This window comes from Mobula birostris, chromosome 3 (assembly GCF_030028105.1).
Source record: "Mobula birostris isolate sMobBir1 chromosome 3, sMobBir1.hap1, whole genome shotgun sequence".
Classification (NCBI taxonomy): domain Eukaryota; kingdom Metazoa; phylum Chordata; class Chondrichthyes; order Myliobatiformes; family Myliobatidae; genus Mobula; species Mobula birostris.
In genome coordinates this window covers 94341072-94366143 of record NC_092372.1, presented here as the reverse complement: position 1 = coordinate 94366143, position 25072 = coordinate 94341072, and the positions used below count along the sequence as shown (strand labels likewise).

At 42.7% G+C, this 25072-nt stretch overlaps 1 protein-coding gene across 1 annotated transcript; it reads left to right on the top strand.

Moving 5' to 3' along the window:
* The first annotated feature begins 14230 nt into the window (after positions 1 to 14230).
* ccng2 (cyclin G2) lies at positions 14231 to 24050 on the top strand. Its single transcript, XM_072253056.1, has 8 exons — positions 14231 to 14627; positions 15200 to 15334; positions 16120 to 16257; positions 16404 to 16654; positions 18234 to 18312; positions 18410 to 18508; positions 21230 to 21435; positions 21593 to 24050. The coding sequence occupies exons 2-8, from the start codon at positions 15200 to 15202 to the stop codon at positions 21744 to 21746; spliced, it is 1062 nt and encodes a 353-aa protein (XP_072109157.1). The 5' UTR covers positions 14231 to 14627; the 3' UTR covers positions 21747 to 24050.
* Positions 24051 to 25072: the final 1022 nt, after the last annotated feature.

Below are 25072 nucleotides of genomic sequence, written 5' to 3'. Positions count from 1 at the left end.
TGAAAATAAATGGAATAAGACATATAACATTTGCACCGTACATCCAGCTACAAATGGTTTGGCAGAAGGCTTTGTCCAGAGTTTAAAGAATGCACAGTGAGCAATGTCAGCAAAATACACTACATTGACACTGAATCAGAAGCTTGTTGATTTCTTCCTTGTATATCACCATGTACCACACACTGCACAACCAACAGCTCACCAGCTAAGCTGTTCCTGGGTCATCCCTTGTGCTCCCACTTGGATCTCCTCAAACCCAATCTCAGAAGGAGTATGCAGGACAAACAGTGAGACAATTTCAGGGTTCCTCAAACAAGGGGGTTCGATGTTTCGCTCCTGGACAAGCAGTCCTGGTGAGGGACTACAGAGATGATCAAAAGTGGGTATTTGGGTGTCCAGAGCTGCCAGAGCAGTCCCAGAGTCAACTCCTACAACCACCATGGAGGAGGCCCCAGAACCTGAGATTGATTCACAACGATATGTCTCACCTGCCAAGCAGAGCAACCCTAACCCTCCCCACTGTCAGGAAAGACGTAATGCCACAAGAGTATGAAATTCTCCGCAACAATTAAATCTTTAAGCTTGAATGGGACAATTTAAAGTTTAGACTGTGCATGTACATAATACTGTGTATTTAATATTTGAGTAATATTGTAAATATATTATTTCACTAAGCATTCTTTGCAGTTTACATAATTCATCACTGGTTATATGTAAAAGTACATGAATGGCATACATCATTACACCACCACATCATATGTGTGCACCTCACTAAAAGTAAGAAGGAAGTACTGTAAATACATTATTCCCAGCTCCATGGTTTTGTTTTAATTAGTTTTATGTTTTGGATTTACAAAGCATAACAGTAGAAATACCAAGAAGGAGGTGTGAAAGATGTGATTCAAAGTTCAAATTCCAAAATAAATTTATTATCAAAGTGTGTGTGTACACACACACATACATACGTATACAGTATATATACATATATATATATATATATATATATGTGTGTGTGTGTGTGTATATATATATATCACCTTATACTACCTCGAGATTTATGTCTTTGCGGCTTTCACTTCACTTCTGGGGTGCCTTGAGACAGTGATCTCATGCTTGATGGATATAATTAAATATTCCCCTTTCAGCCTGCTACAGCTGAGAGTCACAACTGCTTCCGAGGTCCATACAGTCTTAATGCGATTGAATAATCTATCGCTGCTTAATGCCGACGGAAATGATGCCGATTGTGGCTGTAATTCTCGCCGGACGCCTCATAAGAAACATGGCTGCCAGTCGCGGGGCTGGCAAACATATCATCACTAGTAAATAAAATTGAAGACCTCAGAGCAACGGCGCTATATCAGAGGGACATTAGGAGTTCTTGTGTTCTTTGTTTCATGGAATCTTGGTTAACCCCTTCCATACCAGACACAGCGATTCAGATTGACGGATTCACTGTACACTGTCAGGGTAGGACTGTTGAATCTCTCAGAAGCAGAGGTTGAGGTGTGTGCCTCTTGGTGCTCTAATGTATCACGTTGTCCCGATTCTGCTCACCAGACCTGGAATATCTCGCAATTAAGTGCTGTCTATTTTACCTGCCGCGGGAGATTTCTGTGATCGTTTTGGTAGCGGTGTACATTCCACCTCAGGCCAATGTCAAACAGGCTTTTCCAGAGACACCCGGCAAAAGGAGGTTTCATGAGCAACAGGATCGACATGCACGAAACAGCACACCCTGATGCCTTCACCATCACTTTGGGGGATTTTAACCAGGGCAGCTTGAAAAAGTCACTAAATAATTACCATCAACAAATCACTTGCACCAGAGGAAACAACACACTGGACCACCGTTACACCACCATCACACCACCATCAAGAATGCTTACCATGCTACTCCACATCTATACTTCAGGAAGTCTGATCACCCAGCTGTACCTCTACTCCCTGAGTATAGGCAGAGACTAAAGACTGCAGCACCAGTAGTGAGGACCGAGAAGGTATGGACAAGGGAAGCACAGGAACGCCCACAGGACTGCTTTGAATCAGTGGACTGGACCGCATTCAGAGATTCATCTTTGAATCTGGATGAGTATGCTGCAGTTGTTACCAACTTCATTGAAACCTGTGTGGACGAGTGTGTACCTATGAAAATTTGCTGTACATTCCCAAACCTAAAGCCATGGATGAACCAGGAGGTTCATCGTCTGCTGAGTGTTAGATCTGTGACATTTAAATCTGATGACCCAGGTCAGTACCAGAAAACCAGATATGACTTGCGGAGGACTATTTCAAGAGCAAAGAAACAACTCTGAGCAAGGCTGGAGGCAACATCCGATGCACGTCAACTCTGGTAGGGTTTGCAGGACATTACTTCCTACAAAGTGAAACCCAATAGCATGAATGGCAACGATGCTTCACTACAAGAGTTCAACGCCTTTTCTGCATGCTTTGAAAAGGAGAATATAACTACAGCTGTGAAGATCCCTGCTGCACTTGACGACCCTGTGATCTCTGTCTCAGAGGCTGATGTTAGGCTGTCTTTCAGGAGGGTGAACCCTCGCAAGGTGGCAGGCCCGGAAAGAGTACCTGGTAAGGCTCTGAAGACTGTGCCAACCAACTGGTGGGAGTATTCAAGGACATTTTCAACCTCTCACTGCTATGGGCAGAAGTTCCTACTTGCTTCAAAAAGGCAACAATTATACCAGTGCCTAAGAAAAATAATGTGGGCTGCCTTAATGACTATTGCCCGGTAGCACTCACATCTACTGTGATGATATTTTTTGAGAGGTTGGTCATGACTAGACTGAACTCCTGCCTCAGCAAGGACCTGGACCTACTACCATTTGCCTATCTCCACAACAGGTCTATTGCAGACACAATCTCAATAGCTCTTCACGCGGCCTTAGATCATCTAGGCAATACAAACACCTATGTCAGGATGCTGTACGTTGACTATAGCTCAGCATTTTTAACACCATCATTCCTACAATCCTGATCAATAAGTTACAGACAAGAGAAAATCTGCAGATGCTGGAAATCTGGGTTTCCATACAAAGTGCTGGAGGAACGCAGCAGGCCAGGCAGCATTATGGAAAAGAGTATCGTTGACGTTTCGGCCAGAGACCCTTCATCAGGACCAGAAGTTACAGAACCTGGGCCTCTGTACCTCCCTCCGCAACTGGATCCTTGACTTCCTAACCGGAAGACCACAATCTGTGTAGATCGGTGATTATATCTCCTCCCCACCAATCAACACTGATGCACCTCAAGGGTGTGTACTTAGCCCACTGCTCTATTCTCTCTATGCCCATGACTAGGTATAGCTCAAATACCATCTATAAATTTGCTGATGATACAACCATTGTTGGTAGAATCTCAGACAGAGATGAGAGGGCGTACAGGAGTGAGATATGCCAGCTAGTGAGTGGTGTCGCAGCAACAACCTTACACTCTACATCAGTTAGATGAAAGAGCTGAATGTGGACTTCAAGAAGGTTAAGACGAGGGAAGAGATTTGATTTGTCACCTAAAACACTCGAAATCTGTAGATGTATCATGGAGAGCCTTCTGACAGGCTGCATCACAGTCTGGTATGGGCAGAGAGGGGGCTACTGCACAGGACCAAAAGAAGCTACAGAAAGTTGTAAAATTAGTCAGCTCCATCTTGGGTACTAGACTCCATAGTATCTAAGACATCCTCAAGGAGCGGTGTCTCGGAAAGGCAGCATCCGTCATTAAGGACCTCCAGCACCCAGGGCATGCCCTCTTCTCACTGTCACCATCAGGTAGGAGGTACAGAAGCATGAAGGCACACATTCAGCGATTCAGGAACAGCTTCTTCCCCTCTGCTATCCAATTCCTAAATGGACATTGAACCCATGAACACGACCTCACTTTTTAAACAACATATTATTTTCTGTTTTTACACTACTTTAAGCTATTTGATATACAGTACATATATACTTACTGTAATTGATTTACTTATCTTTTCTTTCTATATCACCATGTATTGGATTGTTCTGCTGCTGCTGCTGCTAAATTAACAAATCTCACAACACAGCCAGTGATAATAAACCTGATTCTGATTCTAAATAGAAAGAAATACAATAGAGTCAATGGAAAAAAATTGCATATGAGAGAGGTGGACAAACAACTAAATTCAAATTCAAATTCAGAAAACTTTATTGTCATTCTAACCATACATCAGCTCTGCAGGGTAGAATGAGACAGCGTTTCCCAGGAGCAGTACAATCATAACATAACAAACGCAACACTAAATAATAAACATAACAATAAATAGTAAAACACAACAGCCACATGTCAGTTAAAATCAGTTATAAGTGTCCAGTGCAAGTTAAAAGTGTCCAAAGCAGAGTCAGGTAGAGCAGCTATTTAGCAGTCTGACAGCCTGTGGGAGGAAGCTGTTTAGTAGCCTTGTGGTTTTAGTTTTGATGCTCCTGTAACGTTTGCCTGATGGCAGAAGAACAAACAGTTCATGGGGAGGGTGTGAGGGGTCTTTAATGATGTGTCGTGTCTTCTGGAGGCATCGACTCTGAAAGAGGTCTTGGACAGAAGGTAGGGAGACCCCAATAACCTTCTCTGCTCCCCTAACCACCCTCTGCAAGGCTTTTTTGTCGACAGCACTGCAGCTGGAGTACCAGGTTGTGATGCAAAAGGTCAGCACACTCTCAACCACGCCTCTGTAGAATGTAGTTAAGATGTTAGTGGGGAGTGATGCTTGTTTAAGCTTCCTCAGAAAGTGCAATCTCTGCTGGGCCCGTTTCACCATCCCAGTGGTGTTCCTGGATGAGGTGAGATTGTCCGAGATCTGCACCCCAAGGAACTTGATGTACTTAGCCCCCTGTTCTACTCACTTTACACCTATGACTGTGTGGCTAAGTACAGCTCCAACACCTTATACAAGTTTGCTGATGACACCACTGTGGTGGGCTGTATCAAAGGTGGTGATGAATCAGCATACAGGAGGGAGATTGAAAATTTGGCTGAGTGATGTAATAACAATAACCTCTCACTCAATGTCAGTAAGACCAAGAAACTGATTGGAAACTTCAGGAGGGAGAAACCAGAGATCCATGAGCCAGTAATCATCGGAGGATCAGAGGTGGGGAGGGTCAGTAACTTCAAGTTCTTTGGTGTCACTATCTCAGAGGACCTGTCCTGGACCCATCGTTTAAATATTATTGTGATGAAAGCACGACAGGGCCTCCACTTCCTCAGGAGTCTCTGGAGATTTGGCATGTCATTGAAAACCTGGGCAAGCTTCTACAGATGTGTGGTGGACAGTGTGCTGACTGGCTGCTTTACAGCCTGGTATGGGAACAACAATGCCTTTGAGTGGAAAATCCTAGAAAAGTAGTGGATTTGGCCCAGTACGTCACATATAAAACCCTCCCAACCATTGAGGACATCTATATGAAACATTGCCCTAGGAAAGCAGCATCCATTATCAAAGATCCTCACCACTCAGGCTATGCTCTCTTCCCACTGCTGCCTTCAGGTAGATGTTCAAGTGGCTTAGGACTCGCACCACCAGGTTCAAGAACAATTACTACCCCTCAGTCATCAGGCTCTTGAACAAAATGGGATTACTACACTCATTTAAGGGCTCTTATAATGTTATTTCATGTTTGTTGTTTATTGCTATTTATTTATTATATCTGCATTTGCACAGCTTGTTTACAGTTTACAGTTACTATTCTACAGATTTGCTAAGTATGCCCACAGAAAAAGAAACTCAGGGTTGCATGTGGTGACATGTATGTACTCTGATAATAAACTTTGCTTTGAACTTTGAAATTTAGATATTGTTTACTTTGACTTTTAGAAAGATTTTGACAAGGTACCACAAATAGTCTGCTGAACAAGATAAGAGCCCATGGTAGCACAGGAAAGATACTACCATGGTCAGAAGATTAGCTGACTGGCAGAAGGCAAAGAGTGGAAGTAAAGAGGGCCTTTTATGTTTGGCTGTTGGTTACTGGTGGAGTTCCATAGGAGTCGGTCTGCTACTTTCCACATTATATTGAATTTATTTAAGTCTTACATCCACAACGTGAGGGAGTAAAAATCTTTGTGTTATGACTGCGTCACAATGTACAGACATGTGAATTTAGAAGCCTAATGGCTTGTAGAAAGAAGCTGTCCTGCAGCCTGTTGGTCCTGGCTTTAACGCTGTGGTACTGTTTGCCCGCGAGGAGGGTGTGAGGACACCCAGCAGGACTAAAAAGAACAAGACCTGACAAAGGGTGGATGAGCTCCTTGTGAGCCAGCGGCCATCTTCCGTGGAAGAGATTAAAGCCTCACCATGTATCTACGAATCGTATGCTATGCACTTAGTTAGAAGAGATGATGACTTGGGCGCTGCACCGTGTGCCTGGACCTGCCCAAGGCCTCCGCCTAAGCAATGGCCGAGCTCGAAGAAGCAGCCGCGGCTGGAGGCCGACATGGCCTCGGGCTCAAGTTCGGCGGGAGCAGCCAGCGAGAACAAACTGGAGGAGAGGCTGTACTCAGTGCTGTCGCAAGATCAAAAAAGACGGAGGTGCATAGCCGCCAACCCCATGTTTGGGACCCACTGACTGACTGACTGACTGACCGTTTGCCAGATGGAAGCAGCTGAAACAGTTTATGGTTGGGTTGACTGGTGTCCCTGATGATCTTTCAGGCCTTCTTTACGCATCTGCTGCTGTAAATATCCTCGATGGAGGGAGGTTCACATCCACAGATGCGCTGGGCTGTCCATACCACTCTCTGCAGTGCCCAGCGATCAAGGTTGGTGTAGTTCCCATACCAGATGGTGATACAGCCAGTCAGGGTGCTCTCAATGGTGCCCCTGTAGAAGGGGTTGAGGATTTGGGGGTTCATGCCGAACTTCTTCGGTTACCTGAAGTGGACGAGATTCTGTTGTGCTTTTCTTGCCACAAAACTGGTGTGTATAGTCCAGGTGAGATTATCGGTGATGTGTATACCAAGGAACTTGAAACTACAAACCCTCTCAACTGTAGACCCATTGATTCAGGCTGAGCCTGTCTCCATTCCTCCTGTAATCCATGATCAGCTCTTTTGATTTTTGGACATTAAGGGAGAGATTGTTATCCTGGCACCACTGTGTCACGGTGTCAACCCCTCCTCTGTAGGCTGTCTCATCACCACTAGGAATAAGGCCGATCAATGTCGTGTCACCTGCCAATTTGATCATCAGTTTGGAGCTGAGTGTGGGAGTACAGTCATGGGTGTAAAGGGAGTAGAGAAGGGGACTCAGGACACAACCCAGGGGGCACCTGTGTTGAGGGTCAGAGAGGAAGAAGTGAGGGAGCCCACTCTTACCACCTGCCGGCAATCTGACAGGAAGTCCAGGATCCAGCTGCACAAGGCAGGGTGAAGGCCGAGGTCTCTGAGCTTCCTGTCAAGTCCGGAGGGAATTATGGTGTTGAATGCTGAACTGTGGTCCAGGAACAACATTCCAATGTATGCATCCCTCTTCTCCAGGTGAGTGAGGACGGTGTGTAGTTCTGTGGCTATGACGTCATTGGTAGACCGGTTCCAACAGTAGGCGAATTGTAGGGGGTCCTGTGTGAGTGGTAGCACACAGCAGATGTAGTCTTTAACCAGCTTCTCAAAGCACTTGCTTATAATTGAGGTGAGTGCAATAGGGCGCCAGTCATTCAGGCATGCTACCTTGGTTTTCTTAGGTACAGGGACAATGATGGACAATTTGAAACAGGAAGGCACTACACACTGGGAGAGGGAGAGATTGAAAATGTCCGTAAACACACCAGCCAGCTGTTCCACACACACTTTGAGGACGTGCCCTGGGATGCCGCCCGGCTCCCCGCCTTGTGGCTGCTGACACGTTGGAATGTTCTACGTACCTCAGCCTCGGAGATGACCGAGGAGCAGGTCTCATTGGCGGCTCTCCTCGGATGTTCAGTCTTACCAACCTCAAGTCAACCGTAAATAGGTTTCTCATTGAAACCTACTGAATATTGAAAGAGCTATAGAGGGTGGATATGAAGAAGATGTCCCCGTAGTGGGGGAGTCTAGGATCAAAGGGCACAGCTTCAGAATAGAGGGACATCCATTTAGACCAGAGATGAGGAGGAATTGCTCTAACTAATGGGTAGTGAATCTGTAGAATTCATTGCTACAGATGGCTCTGGAGGGCAAGTCATTGGGTATATTTAAAGTGAAGCTTGATAGATTCTTGATTAGTCAGGGTGTGAAAGGTTACGGGGCGGAGGCAGAAGAATGGGCTGAGAGGGATAGTAAATCAATCATGATTGAAAGGTGGAGCAGACTCGATGGGCTGAATAACCTAATTCTGCTCCCATGTCTTATGGTCTTAAGGTTTTATGGTAGTAAGGAAGGCAATTGGCACTTATATCAAGAGGACAGGAATTTAAAAATAAGGATGTAATACTGAAGCTCTGTAAGGAATTGGTCACAATGCGTTTCGAATATTGTTAGCAGTTTTGGGCCCCAGATCTGAAAAAAGATGTGCTGGCATTGGAGAACATCCAGAGGATGGTTACAAGAATGATGTCAGGAATGAAAGGGTTAACATATCAGGAGCGTTTGATGGGTCTGGGCATTTACTCACAGTTTAGGAGGGTTTCTCACTGAAACTACTGAATATTGAAAGGGGTAGAGTGGACATGGAGATGATGTTTGTAATAGTGGGATAGTCTAAGGCCACAGGGTACAGCCTCAGGATACAAGGACATCCCTTTAGGAAAGAGATGAGGAGGACTTCCTTTAGCCATAAGGGTGGGGAGTCTCTGGAATTAATTACCACAGACTGCTGTGTAGGTCAAGTCATTGGATATATTTAAATTGGAGGCCCGAAGTTACTTAATTAATAAGGGTTTCAAAGGTTATGGAGAGAACCTTATGGAAAAGATATATATTGTATACGTTTCTCTGACATTAAATTTTACCTTTGACTCTTTGAGAAGGCATGAGAATGGGGGTTGAAAGGGAAAATAAATCAGACATGACTGAATGGTGGAACAGATTCAATGGGTCGAACGGCATCACTCTGCTCCCGTGTCTATGGACTAACAGTGGGAATGCCTGTCAGTACTTCTGACCATATTCAAAGCAATTGAATGAACTGATTTTTTAATTTATTGCTCTATTTCTTTCTTGGGTTTCTCACCAAAGATGAAACTTTTGCACTGGAAATTCTATGATTATTCCGCAAGGATTAAGCGTATATTTTCATGTAGTAGGGTCAGAATCTAATATGTACCTGATCCCAATGTAGCCTCCTCTACTTTGATGAGACCCACCGTAAACTGCGGGACTGCTTTGTCGAGAACCTCCACTCATTCCGCCAAAAGCGTAATTTCGTGGTGGCCAAACATTTCAAAGTTCAAAAAGTTCAAATAAAATTTATTATCAGAGAACTTATAAGTCACCACATACAACCCTGAGATTCCTTCTCTGCATGCATGCTGAGTAAATCTATAAAACAGCAACTGCAAACAGGATCTGTAAACTGTAAACATCAGGAGCTGTAAACAAACTGTGCAAGTGCAGATAATAAATAAATAAATAGCAATAAATAATGAGCACGAAATAACAAGAGAAGAATCCTTAAATGAATGTCATTATCCCCTTTTGTTCAAGAGTGTGATGGTTGAGGGTTAGTAACTGTTCTTGAACCTGGTGGTGGTTTAATTCCTATCGCCATTCCCGTTCCAACATGTCGGTCCGTGACTTTCTCCTTTGCCACGATGAGGTGGCCCTCAGGGAGGAGCAACACCTCACATTACGTCTGGGTAGCCTCCAACCTGATGGCATGGACATCAATTTCTCCTTCCAATAAAAAATACCCTCCCCTTCCCTCTTCTTCCTTTTCCCACTCTGGACTCTTACTGCCTCTCCTTGCCTGCCTATCACCTCCCCCGCTACTCCTCCTTTTTTCACTTTCTCCCACTGTCCCCTCTCCTCTCCTAACAGATTCCTCCTTCTCCAGCCCATTACTTCTCTTATTTTGTTTCGTAACTCCAAAACATTAGATACTAATTGAAAGGAAAACATGGTGAATCCATAACGTGCGTCTAACTTTGTTTGTACTTTAAACGAGGAGCGCACTTATCACATGGTAGCGTCATGATGTCCAGTATGCAATTCACGTATTTTCACATATAATCTGTAATGAATTATGTAAACAACAAATAAAGCTTAATCAAACAAAGTAGTTACAATATTATTCAAATGTTACTGAAATATTAAATACACTACACTGCTCCCTGCTTAGATATAAACTCTAACTCAATAGAGAATACATCTCATCTATACACACAGTATACTATATAATACAGCTACTATATAGACATCGGATTTCTTACTCTTGTGAGATAACGTCACTCCTGACCGGGGTTGGCGGGGAGGGGTTATTACTTGGCAGGGGAGGCTTATGGCTGTGAAACAATCTCAGGTTCTGGGGTCCCCTCCATGATGTCTGTAGGAGTCAACTCTGGGACTGCAGGAAGTGGTTCTGACAGCTCCTGACACCTTTCCTCTGGACATGTTGGCAATCCGAACGGCGCGTGGTAAGGTTCACCGAATGACGTGGATCATAATGTGTGAGTACAGTGTCTGACTTCACCATTTCTTTTACTTTTTGGGAAGCCACCTCACACTACTTTATCCATTACTATTTCTTCCTGATCTGTAGTAATAAGTTCAGGGGATGGAGCACAGTAACCAGGTTGGGCAAGAACCTGTTATAATGATGGACTAATCCTAGAAAGAACTGCAACTGTGAAATGTCCTTTGACTTTGATGCATACACCACTGCTTGGATTTTATCACCACACTTGTGTAATCCTCGTGCCTTAATAGTGTGACCACAGTAAATGATACTTGGTTTGATGAATTCACGCTTGTTGCATCATGCACTGGGACTATAATCATCTAATCTTTTATCACTCTTGAGATTTTGGTGATGTTCCTTATCATCCTAACTCATAACGATGATGTCATCTGCGAAACACTGAGCGCCTGGGCAGCCTTGCATCACCTGTTCCATATATAGCTTTCTGCCAGAGTGCAGGTGCAAATGCAACTCCAAAAATAAGCCTATTATAGCGATAAAGCACGCTGTGAGTGTTTTATGATGAGAAATATTTTAGACTCTTATTCCATCTCCATCCATAGGTAGGCCTCATCTAAGTCCACTTTGCTGAAGTGTTGCCCTCCCAAAAGGTTTGCAAAGATATCCTCTATCCTGGGCAGAGGGTATTGATCTACTTTTAGTATTGGTTTGATGATGACCTTAAGATCACCGCAGGTCATCTATACACATAGTATACTATATAATACAACTACTATATAGACATCGGATTTCTTACTCTTGTGAGATAATGTCTCTCCTGACTGGGGTTGGGGGGGAGGGGTTACTACTTATCTACTGGCTACTGGGACCATTGGTGTTATCCATGGCTCCCGTCAACCTGGGAAAGAATTTATTCAGTCTGCATGCAATCTAGCTCACTGGCTACTTTATCACAGATGGTTTAAGAAACCGGATGGGCTTTGTAGAACTTGGGTGTGGCATTTTCATTTAACACTATTTTACCCTCGATATGTTTGAGTTTTCCAATGCCATCCTCGAACACTGCTGTGGCATCATTCAGTACCTTTCTTAATTTGCTTTGAGTTGACTCTGTTACAGGGGATATGGCAAGCAAATGGTGGATGGATCTCCTATCAGGTTGTAGTTGTCTCAACCACTCACATCCCCACAATGTTGGCCCTCTTGTTTTTACCTCACAACAGCCCAATGCGTTTCACGTACATCTGCTCTCACTCCATCCTCCCGCCTTTCACGTACATCTGCTCTCACTCCATCCTCCCGCCACCCCACTAGGAATAGGGTTCCCCTGGTCCTCATCTAACACCCCATCAGCCTCCGGCTCCAACATATTATTCTCCGTAACTTCCGCCACCTCCAACGGGATCCCACCACTAAGCACATCTTTCCCTCCCCCCCCCCCCCGCATTCCGCAGGAATTGCTCCCTACACAACTCCCTTGTCCATTCGTCCCCCCCATCCCTCCCCACTGATCTCCCTCCTGGAACTTATCCGTGTAAGCGGAACAAGTGCTACACATGCCCTTATACTTCCTCCCTTACCACCATTCAGGGCCCCAAACAGTCCTTCCAGGTGAGGCGACACTTCACCTGTGAGTCAGCTGGGGTGATATACTGCATCTGGTGCTCCCGATGTGGCCTTTTATATATTGGCAAGACCCGACACAGTCTGGGAGACTGCTTTGCTGAACACCTACGCTCTGTCCGCCAGAGAAAGCAGGATCTCCCAGTGGCCACACATTTTAATTCCACATCCCATTCCCATTCTGACATGTCTATCCACGGCCTCTTCTACTGTAAAGATGAAGCCACACTCAGGTTGGAGGAACAACACCTTATATTCCATCTGGGTAGCCTCCAACCTGATGGCATGAACATCGACTTCTCTAACTTCCGCTAATGCCCCACCTCCCCCTCGTACCCCATCTGTTATTTATTTTTATACACACATTCTTTCTCTCACTCTCCTTTTTCTCCCTCTGTCCCTCTGAATATACCCCTTGCCCATCCTCTGGGTCCCCCCCCTTGTCTTTCTTCCCGGACCTCCTGTCCCATGGTCTTCTCGTATCCCTTTTGCCTATCACCTGTCCAGCTCTTGGCTCCATCCCTCCCCCTCCTGTCTTCTCTTATCATTTTGGATCTCCTCCTCCCCCTCCAACTTTCAAATCCCTTACTCACTCTTCCTTCAGTTAGTCCTGTTGAAGGGTCTCTCCCTGAAACATCGACTGCACCTCTTCCTAGAGATGCTGCCTGGCCTGCTGCGTTCACCAGCAACTTTTATGTGTGTTGCTTGTTATTCATTGTTGTATTTCACTGTTATGAATGTCCTTCCCACAGGAATGATCTTTTCTCTAGTATAAGTTCTTTGTTGGATGTCTGCAGGCTTCAGTTCAGTGTCTTTGAAATGTCTTTCAAACTCATTTTGTGGAATGACTGAAACAGACGAGACAGCGTCTAATTCCATTTTAATTAATTTGCTGTTCACTTCTGGTGTAAGCGATATTGCTTGTCTGTTTGTTTTCACCTGGTAAATCTCAACGCTACCTAGTCCTGTGTCATTCTCCTGCCAGTCCTGTGCCACAAAAAGCAGGGTATCCTGGTGGCCACCCATTTTAATTCTGCTTCCCATTCCCATTCCAACATTTGAATCCATGGTCTCCTCTACTGTCACAATAAGCCACATTCAGGTTGGAGTAGCAACACTGTATATTCCATCTGAGCAGCCTCCAACCTACTGGCATGAATATCAATTTCTTGAACTTCCAGTAATTGCCCTCTCTTACCATTCCCCCATTCCTGTTTCCCTCTCTCCCCTGATCTCCTTACCTGCCCATCACCTCCCTCTGGTGATCCTCCTCTTCCCTTCCTTCCATGGCCTTCTGTCCTCTCCAATCAGATTCCCCCTTCTCCAGCCCTGTATATCTTTCACCAATGAAATAACCAGCTCTTTACTTCACCCCTTCCCCTACCACCTACCACCTTGTACTTCTTCCTCCTCTCCCCCACCTTCTCACTCTGACTTCTTCCCTTCCCTTTCAGTCCTGACGAAGGGTCTCGGCCTGAAACGTCGATGGTACCTCTTCCTACAGATGCTGCCTGGCCTGCTGCGTTCACCAGCAACTTTGATGTGTGTTGCTTGAATTTCCAGCATCTGCAGAATTCCTGTTGTTTGTGTAACCATTATTAAGTAATTTGTTACAGGGAAATAATTTTAAAAAGTAGTATTTCAGCTTCCTTTGGTTTCACAAGAGAGTGAGGTTTATTTAGATATGCAATGGTTCAAGGACCTTAGTTAATGAGGTTGAAATCTGCTTAACAACACTACAAATGTTTAAAGTCTATATCCACCAATTAGCAGCCGGCAATTGAGCTACAATTGACCAATCAAGCCTCTAGTTTAGCTACATATAGCCAATCGTAAATCTCTATACAGTTATATTGATCAACCAGGTTCCGACACGGCCGACCAATTACTAAAAGCCATTTTAGGCGGACTTTTCGAAATAGCCAATCGGTGATGGACATTTAACTGGAGTGACAACATGCACTAACTGAGGGAGGAATGCACATTCGCGTCTCCAAATAAACAAAAGCAGGGAAGGGCTGCGGACCACAGCGGCAATCTCGCTCAGAGCATCCGGGCTGAGGAAGTTACGGTACCACACGGGCGGGGGCCAAGCTGGGCCGACCGTCTGGGGGAGAAGCGGGCGGACTATTTTGTGATCGGCGGACTCCTCCGCCGCGGTGACGTCATCGCGGTCCGGAGTCGCTCAACACCGGGAGGACTGCGAGGCGGCTGGGGCCGGGACGGGACAGGACAGGACAGGGACAGGGACCGGGACCGGGGGCTGTAGTGAAGCAGCGGGGGAAGGACAGACGCGGGGCTGGGGGGACGGGGACGGACGGACGGACGGACGGCAGGAGAGCGGGTGATCGACGGCACCCCGTCCCCTCTTCTCGACTCCAAGGTTTGACACCCGAGGACAGCTTTCAACAACAAAACAGTGAGTTCAGAGGGGGAAGTCACATCGTCTTAAACCACCACCGCACAGAAACAGGGCCTTCGGCCCATCTATCCCGTGCCAGCCCCGTTTTAATTCTGCTCAGTCCCATCTGTGCCCCCCCTCCCCATACCCCCTTCGGTTTGGCTGTGAGCACTCGGCTTGGATCGGTGTTAAACTGGGGGTACGCGGGGAGTGAGGACCCGCTCTGGTTTCATATCAGTACGAGGAATGGTGGTAATGGGTAGGGGGTAATACGGGTGTTAAATCGGGCAGAGCTTTTGATGTTTGGGAGCGGGTCGGATTAAAGGTTAAAGCCGAGAGTAGTTTAGGTTTATGTATTTGAATGGGAGCGGGCACGTCAAATTACCGAGCTCTTAACTGTTTCCTTAGTGTAATCGTTAACTGTCTCAACTGCATCTCGTCCCGCTGAAATTTCTTACTGTATTGACTTTGTAGTATTGAAAGAGCTGAATTTAAATTGCACAAATATTCCGTCACTTTCTGCGTTACTCTTTTTGTTTCATTAATACATTTTTAGTGTTTGTAACTCTGGAACATTTTTAACTTTTAAGATGAAAGATCTATCCTCTCACGAACGCAACAATGAAGCTTATAAACTATTGAAGCAGATAAATCAATATTTGGAGCAGGAATCCAAATTTTTACCACGCCCGAGAGGTCTTGATGCAATCGAATCAACACTGGAGGTAAGCCTGTATCTGATGGTGTTGGTGAGGCAGGTGGGTGTGGTGGAGGGGGGAACATTGGTTCATCTTGTATTTATTCGGCTCCATGACAAACTTTTTGCTTCCAATCTTGATGTGCTCCATTGAAGACTGAGAAGCAAGAATTATTTTGTTGTGCTGTCCCTGGGGTTAATATAGCATTACGAATTGGCATTGTCTCTTAATTCATCATGTGCTTGAAGCTAGAGCTTTTGTTTTCAAATACATTGTTGCTGGGATTTAACCTATTGAAACAGAAAGGCCCAATTCTGGTCCTGTCTTCTGGTCTTGTAATGCTAGAGTTTGAGACCATTGAAATAAATTTTTGACAAAGATTATGCTTATAAATTAAAGACAGGTTTGTTTAAACATTGTACAATCACTGCCTATTAACTGTTCAATTCTAATTTCTGCTTTTGTCATTGTGTAGATTCACTTGAGATTTTCCTGAGAATTTTTCTACAATTTTATCTTAAATTTTAAAAATGCATTGCAGGGACTGAGACAGGGTTTCGAATTAAAATATTGATTAGTACCTTTTACCTCCAGATACTGCCTGATCTGAGTTTTTCCAGTGTTTTATTTTTGTTCCAGATTCCAGCATCTGTGATCTTTTTTGTTTTATAACACTTCAGTCATTTAGGAGTGTTGCATTTAACTTTCATTCGAATCCAGCCTACAAAGTAGAAACTTTACCACCTGCTGTTTTAATTGATGTTCAGCTGACAAATGAAATTATTCCAGTAATTTTTGCTTTTGGTTTACAGAATGATGATTGTGTCACCCCAAAATTAAGAGATGCCAAAGTGGAAGATCTCCGGAGTTTGACCAGGTTCTTTGGCTGCAGTACAGAAACTTTTGTATTGGCAGTCAATCTATTGGACAGATTTCTGTCCTTAATGAAGGTTAGAATTTTGAACAGTTGTTCAATCCTTTTGACTATTTCTTTGATTAGCTGATTAATATGATCTATGGTAGGTCTGCTAAACTTTTTATTTTACTTGTGTTCATGTAATTAGAACACAGCTGACAGCTTACACTCTTTCTGCAGGTGCGACCAAAACATCTGCCTTGTCTTGGAATAAGTGTTTTCCATCTAGCAGTAAAGGCCATTGAGGAAGAATGCAATGTTCCTTCTGACCATGATCTCCTTCGCATCAGCCATTGCAAGTTTACAGTGTCTGATCTCAAGAGAATGGAAAACATTGTCTGTGAAAAACTAAGTGGCGAACTGAAAGCTGTTACAGCCTACCATTTTTTACACCTGTATCATGCCCTAGCACACTACCATATAACTGAAGAGTAAGTATCTATCTAGTTATCAATTCGTTAAGGACTAGAATATGAAAGCAAGGATGTAATAATGAGGCTTTCTAAGGCATTAAGCAGACAGCACTTGAAGTTTTGTGAGCAGTTTTGGGTCCCTTATCTGAGAAGGGTATGTTGTCATTGTAGAGGGTCTAGAGGAGATTCATGAGAATTATCCCAGGAATGAAAGGGTTAACATGAATGAATTGAACTTATTTCTTACAACCTTCACATAGATGAGGAGTAAAAATCTTTACGTTACACCTCTGTCTAAATGTGCAATCAAAGTAATTTATAAGAAATAGAACAGTCAATGTTTGTAGTATAGAGTACTCTCAAATCAGCATGAGTTAATCAGTCTGATGGCCTGGTGGAAGAAGCTGTCCCAGAGCCTGTTGGTCCTGGCTTTTATGCTGTGGTACCTTTTCCCAGATGGTAGCAGCTGGAATAGATTGAGAACGTTTGATGACTCATTGAAAGCTATAGCATATTGAAAGGCTTAGATAGAGTGTATGTGGAAAAGATGTACCCAATAGTGGGGAGTCCAGGACCAGGGGGCACAGCCTCGGGATACAAAGGCATTCCTTTAGAACAGAGATGAGGAGGAATTTCATTAGCCAGAAGGTGGTGAGTCCGTGGAATTCATTGCCACAGATGGTTATAGAGGCTGCCATTTGGTACATTTAAAGTGGTGGTTGATAGATACTTAATTAGTGAAGGCATCAAAGGTTTTGAGGGGGAAAGCGGGAGAATAATGTTTCAAGGAAAAATAAGTCAGACTTGATTAAATGGTGGAGCAGACTCGATGGGCCAAATGGGATAATTCTGCTCCTATGTCTTATGGTCTAATAGTGGGAATACCCTTCAGTACTTTTGGCTAAATATAATTTGTTTTCATAAAGTTATTGCATAACATTTGTCCTAATTTTTAAGTAAGAACTTCAAGAGATTTTCCTCTGTTTATAAGTAATGCAATCACAAATGTAGTTGTACGACATGCTGTTTGCTCTTGTGCAAATGTAACCCAAGAGCTACAGCAGACATCCCACCCTGCAAAAACCCATTTCAGGGGGGTAGCACCATCAATTTGCGGGAGACTCCAGGAACTTCCGGGAGAGGTGGGATGTTTGCAATAGAGTAGCTCCTTAGCGGCTAGCCAGCTAGCTTAAATAACGTTAGCTATGCTAATGAATGAATGGCACCTGTTAAACTCACCTCAACATGCCTTTTACAGTCTTAACCCACCATGGGCAATAGAAAAGTCACTGTTGCAAACAGTGCAGCGAGCGACACTGTCATTATTTTTGACTGCTATTAGGCAGGGGTACACTTTAGGGTAGTCTGGGGTGACATACATTTTATATTTTTTTTTTGGAACACTCTCCCATGGCGCATTCTCTCTCTGTCTCAAAAAAATTGATTTCCGTGATATTGTATATAATTTGCGGGCATCAGGGAGCCACTATTAATATGCGGGAGACTCCTGGAACTTCTGGGAGAGGTGGGATGTCTGCTACAGATTACATAGATTTGTTACGGAATTGTTTTGTATACCATATTCTTTATTCCTTAGGAAAGAATACTTAATCCTTGATAAACTGGAAGCACAACTCAAAGCCTGTAACTGTCGATTTAGATTTTCAAAGGCCAAAGTAAGTTTAATAGAATGCATTGGTCACTTTCTGAACACAATAAACATTTCCTGTTTGATAAACGAAAAACTAAACAGCAATGTCCTTTGCTTTGCAGCCATCTGTATTGGCTTTATCGCTTTTGACCCTTGAAGTTGAAAACCTGAAATCTGTAGACTTGTTTGAGATTATACTGCGTATTCAAAAACATTCCAAGGTAAGCATTTCTTCAAAATATTTCTCAGTGCCCTCTATTGAGTGCATATACACTTTTTTTTCATTTTAACTTGCATCCAATAAAAATTGTTTTGCCATCAATGGGAATTGCTGACTTGGAACTTATTAGAAATTCAGTTTTGCACAGTAATGCTCACAGATGCAAAGTTCACTGCAGAAACAAGGATCTTTCCCCACTGCAGGCTGTAAATTAGCAGAATATATGATGATTCAAGGTCATTTAATATAATTTCCAGTACACAAATGTGAAGCAGAACAAAATAATTGTTATTCCAGATCTGATACAGCACAAAAAAAGCAAGATAAAGAACACAACTAAAAAATAATAAATATAAATACATAATATAGCTTGCATACATTGTATGTACTGTACATGAAGTAACTTTAGGTACGGGAGTATCTGTGCATAAGGTGACTCTGACCTTAAATCATGGTGGTGGTGGTGGTGGTTGTGGATCAGTCTGATGGCTTAGGGAAGGTAACTGTTTCTGATGATCCTGGTGTGAATGCTACGATGCCTCCACCCTGACGGGAGTGGGACAAACAGTCCATGAGTAGGATGGGTGGGATTCTTCATGATGTTACTGGCCCTTTTCTAGCACCTTTCTTGTATCTATGTCCTTGATGGCAGATGGGCTGGTGCCAGTGATGCTTTGGACAATTTTGACTACCCGTTGTTGAGTCTTGCTCTGCACTGCAGTGGGGTTTTCGTATCATGCAGTGATGCAGATTTGATGTGAATTTTATCTTTTTCTCACTAAAAATAAGAATTATGGCTGTGAGCATACTTTACAGTTTCTTTGACCATTGTTATACAGCAGTCAATGCTGCAATATACAGCAAATTTACACTTAGATAGACTGAAGTACAATGGATATGTTCTGTCCTACGTCTCACTCCTTGCAACATACAGGTTCCTCATTCTGCAAACTGGTATGTCTGATTTGTACTGCAGATCTTGTGCCAGGACAGTCCTGTGTCCTGTCAGATGTCGTTGAACTGCACTTAAAAGTCTCTAGTGATTACTAAAATTAATTTCTAAAGTACCAGTTTTTTTTGCTCATGTCAGTGTAGGGAAGTTACTAGAGAGGATTAGTAAGCAATTGGGAAAACCAAGGCCTAATTAGAGGCAGTCAGCATGCCTGTAGGCAGGGCAAATCATGGTTTTATTAACTTGATTATGATTTTTTTTGAGCGGGTGACGAAGATTGAGCTGTAGATGTTGTCTCTGTGGATTTTAGTCAGGTGTTTGGCAAGGTTCCTCATGGGAGGCTCAACCAGAGAAGTAAGATGCGTGGGATCCAAGGTGAATTTGCTGGTTAGGTGCAGCATTGGCTTGCCCATAGAAGACAACGGGTAGTGGTCTATGGGATTTGCTCTGTTGGAAGTGTGTCCTGCAGGGATCTGAACTGGTACCTCTGCTATTTGTGCGATGACTTAGATTAAAGTGTGGATGGCTGGTTAGTAAGTTTACGAAGATTAGTAGTGGTGCCAATAGCTCAGAGTGGCTGGATGTAGTCAGTGCAGGTATAGGCAGAGAAATGGCAGATGGATTTTAACCCAGCCAAATGTGAAGGATTACACTTTCAGAGAACAAGTCTAAGGGGATAGTACACTATTAATGGCAAAACACTTAACACTCCAAGTCTATAGCACCCTGAATGAGTTTACACAGGTAAGGTGGTAAAGAAGGCATTTAACATACTTGTTTATGATTTGAGGAACCAAGTTCAGGAATTAGGAAGCTGTGTTGCAGTTTAACAAAACTCTAAGCTGCACCTGGAGTGCTACGTTCAGTTCCAGTCACATTATGCAGGAGTTCCCACAGATCACTTGGCCCCATGGCATAAAATAGATTGGGAACCCCTGCATTATAGGTAGGATGTGGACATTTTGGGGAAGGTGCAGAAGGAGTTTACTAGGATGCTGCCTGTATTAGAGGGCAGGAGCTATAAGGAGAGGTTGGACAAAGTTGGGTTGCTTTCTCTTGAGCAGTGGAGGCTGAGAGGATGTCTGTTAGAAGTTTATATGATTGAGAGGCATGGAGAGAGTAGACGGCCAGTATCTTTTTTCTGAAGCTTGAAATGTCAGGTATTTAAGGTGTGAGTTGTGTAATGGAAATGATATTAAACAACCTTGAATCAAATGTGTAAGGTTTCTTTTACAGACTGGCGGATGCCTGGAATGCACTGCATGGGGTGGTGGAGACAGTACGATGGAAGCGTTCCGGAGGTTCTCAGATATGCACATGTATGCAGGCAATGGAAGAATATGGACATTGCGTAGGCAGAAGTGACAGTTTAGTTGGACATTTGATTATTAATTTAATTAGTTTGGCACAATATTCTGGGCCAAGGGGCCTACCCCTGTGTTCTACATGAACCATACATCTGGCCCTTCAGTTTAGTGTATTGGCTTTGCTCCTGCAATCAATGCTGAGACCAATTGGTCTTTGGATGTGCTGGCATCTGACCTGTAGCTCGCCTTATCTTCTGTATTGCAATGTGTAAACAATGAAGTTAAGAACAAGCTGACATTCATTGTTGCTATCAATGCTCGGGGGAAAAAATCTGCACAATCCAGTTCACTGTCTTTAATTTTAGAAGTATATGTGACAATAAGGAATTGTAATGGGAAAAGTAGACTATTTTTAGTGAGCTTTTATGATTTATGGAACAATTTTGTCAACATGGTTTTTCAGATAAGCCATGGTGACTTGGCATACTGGCGTGAATTGGTCTCAAAATGCCTGGCTGACTACTCTTCACCTGAATGCTGCAAACCTGATAACAAGAAGCTAGTGTGGATTGTTTCACGGCGTACAGCCCGTCACTTGCAGAATAGTTATTATAGTGTTCCTGAACTGCCAACAATTCCAGAAGCTGGCTGTTACAATGAAACAGAAAGGTAAATATCTTTGGCTGTCTTATGGAGCCACTCTTATATTTAAAATCGTGTTTACATAGTTGTTTGCTGAAACATAATGTTCTGTATAGTAGAGTGCTGAATTTGATTTTTCCTTTGAGGTTTTCTATTACTGATCGTCATTTTGGTTTTTTTTTAGTGATGATTCTTGTGAAGAAATGAGTTATGGTGAAAGTAGTCTGAGCATTTCCCCGAGGAGTGACACAACAGAAGAATTCTTTCCTGAAGACTTCTTGCATCAATCTAAATGGCAAAATTTGTGTTTCCAAACTACATCTGCAAATTCATTGTAGATCGCTGCGTCAAACACTCTTGCATTCTGGCTTTTAAATTGTCCTCTGAAGCATTTTTTTAAAAATGCAAGAGCTTTTCAGTTTTTAATGTAAATGTGGTTTTGAGTCACTGTTTACTGAGACTTCAACTGATCTATTCTGCATAACCTTTGGTCCCTTTGTAACAATAACAAAAATAGCTAAAGATTTGTGGAATTTCCCTGGGATCTGCCTAACCTGTGACCACATTATGCTGGTCTAAAGTTTTGGCCAGATGGAACTACTTTTAGTTGAACATTTTTATTTGGGAAGTTACATTTTAAAAGCTTCTCACTTTAAGCAAATTTTATTTGTATTGATTTTAATAATAGTATTTAGTAATATTGTATGGCGCTTTAATTTTAGGTCTGGCTGGATGGATCCCTTCAACACATTCATATAAAACACTTTCTTGAGATAGATTAAAATGAAATGCTAAGTAATTTTTTCTCAAATCATAGTAATTTATAACAAAAGTACATCCCTCAACTAATTTGCATAACCTGATGCAAAAAAAAAAGAATTTTATGACGGTCTTCCAGAGTTTCCTAACAGTAATGTGCTCTTTGTGAAACATTTGTATTTTGTTATGTTATCTATGTCCATTGGCAGAAATGAAGGACCGTATTCGTCACTGTATTCCTTGGGAGAGACGTGTTATATTTTAAAACTCCCAGAGGTGGGCAACTTGGGTGCACTAAAGAACAGCTTTCTCTGCTTGAAAATGGATCAATAAATTGATCCTGTACTACCAGATTTTCTTCTAGAAATTATTTTTAGGAGCAGTTAAATTGAGGGGATTAAATGGACCCATGCTGAAGTTTTCTATAGAAAAGGATGTAGATTGCAGCTGCACAGCTGTTTCAATTGATGACTTCTTATACAAGAGAAGTGAAAATATTTGGATAAAATGTGAATGCTCCTGTTCCAGTTGCTTGCCATGTCCTACAGGGAGCTGAGTAATTATTGCAAGTTTTATGCTGCATATATTAAGTTTTCCGATAATTAGAATATTGATATTTTATTTGGAATGAATTAATCACAAGTTAGCAACTTTATACTTGGGTGTAGATGTGTAAATCTTAATTACTGGAACTCCTAAAGCAAAATGATGGCACTTCCAGTGTTTAACAAAGCAGCCAATGTCAAGTTTGTGTTCCCACCCATCTGTAATCTTGTATCTCTCTCCCTTTCTTGCCCTACCACCAACCACTCCACAGGCTGTACCTGTTACAATGACAGATGTAAGAGCATCTCAAGTCTCATTAGTAGTTTAGTCTGTCACTTCATCTGATCTGGAAAGAACCCAGATTATTTAGATTATGCATGCCTTTCATAATTGTCATGTGCAGTTTTTTCCAGAGTGCCATTTAGAGGAGTGGCCCTCCTCTAAGATCCAGCAAATACTATTGTCAAAGCCACCATATTCCTTTTTTTAAAGCAGGAATTGCCTCAGTCAGGAACCTTTCGGCAGTGTTTGGTTTTCTAAAATTTTTCGGTGGTTTGAGTGCCAAGTGGACAAGGATTTTACCATGTAATTTTAGTAATGTACAGCTTGACATAGTTAGTCAATAAATGTGCTTTCTTAGTTGAAACTCTGCAGCAGTAACAAGAAGCTACTTGCTATCCAGTGTGGATGTTTGCAAGAAAAAATTCCTAGTTTATGGAAAGTATATAGAAAATTGTGTAAAAACATAACTTAAATATACAAAAAAAGTGCACTTATTTTTTCCCTATTCAGGTATGAAAGCAATCCAATGCACTTAAAGAATCTGTAGCACTGTCCGATTGTTGTGTAGCATTGTGTAAAAATACTTTGTAGATACTAATTTATTGTTTATTTCCATTTTATAAATATTGTGCCACTTATCAGTCATACTTCTACCAAGAGATGCTTGGTAAATAAATACATGTTTTGAAATTGTTGTATATTATTTAGAACTGGTCCAGACCATAAGCATTTCATGTAAACTGTCTTCTATTGTCCTTGGGAGCATCATGACTACAGTCACTCATTATTGCATTCGCAATTGCTAGAGCTGGGTGTGGTTATTAAATTTGATGTAAGGAAAAATTATGAAAGTTAATGCAAGGAGTGGTTGAAGGGTTGCATCTCAGCAATTTAGTTCTTATAACTGGCAATAACCGTCCTGATTTCAATTAATGGTTTCAGATTTTGTAAGTGATAGTTGGTTATAGTAGTCAGGATTGTCTGGGAGAAGTGAGCTGTAAGGAGCCAAAGTTAAAAGTAATTTATTAATAAAATAAATATGTCACCATGTACAACCCTGAGATTCATTTTCCCGTGGGAATACTCAATAAATCCATAATAGAATAATAACTGTAATAAAATCAGTGACAGACTACAGCAACTTGGATGTTCACCCAGTGTGCAAAAGCCAAAAAACACAAAAAGAAAGAAATAATAAATAAACAATATCGAGACCAGGAAAGGAAGACTTCTTGAAAGTGAGTCCATAGGCTGTGGAAGCATCTCAAAGTGAAGTTATCCTCCTTAGTTCAAGAGCCTGATGTTTGAGGAGTAATAACTGCTCCAGAACCCAGTGGTGTGGGTCCTGAGGCTCCTGTATCCTGTTCCTGATGGCAGCAGCAAGAAGAGAGCATGTCCCTGATGTTCAGGGTGGGGGAGTCTCTGATGATGGATGCTGCTTTCCTGTGACATTGTTTTGTGTAGATGTGCTTAGTGGTGGGGAGACCTTTGCCCATGATGGACTAGGCTGTATTCACTACTTCTTGTAGGATTTTCCATTTAAGGGCATCGGTGTTTCCATAACAGACTGATGCAACCAGTCAATATACTCTCCACTGCACAGCTATAGAAGTTTGTCAAAGTTTTAGATGTCATGCCAAGTCTTTACAAACTCCTAAGGAAGCAGAGGTACTGCTATGCTCTCTTTGTAATTGCTGGGTCTAGGACAGGTCCTCTGAAATAATACCACGGAGGAATTTAAAGTTGCTGACCCTCTCCACCTCTGATCCTCTGAAGAGGACTGGCTCGTGGTCCTCTGGTTTCCTCCTCGTGAAGTCAATAACTAGCTCCTTGGTCTTGCTGACATTGAGTAAGATGTTGAAATGGTACTACTCAACTAGATTTTCAATCTGCCTATAATAACTATAGTAATTGCATTTTAATGCAATAGAAAATTAAATGGCAAGTTCACCAATAAGGCAGGAAGGGTTTAGTAAGCAACTGCTAATGGTTGGTATGCATAAGGAAGACAACGGGGATTTGTGTGAGGGACGATCAAATCCTCCAGTGATGAAGTAAGTATAATTGTCATGTGGTA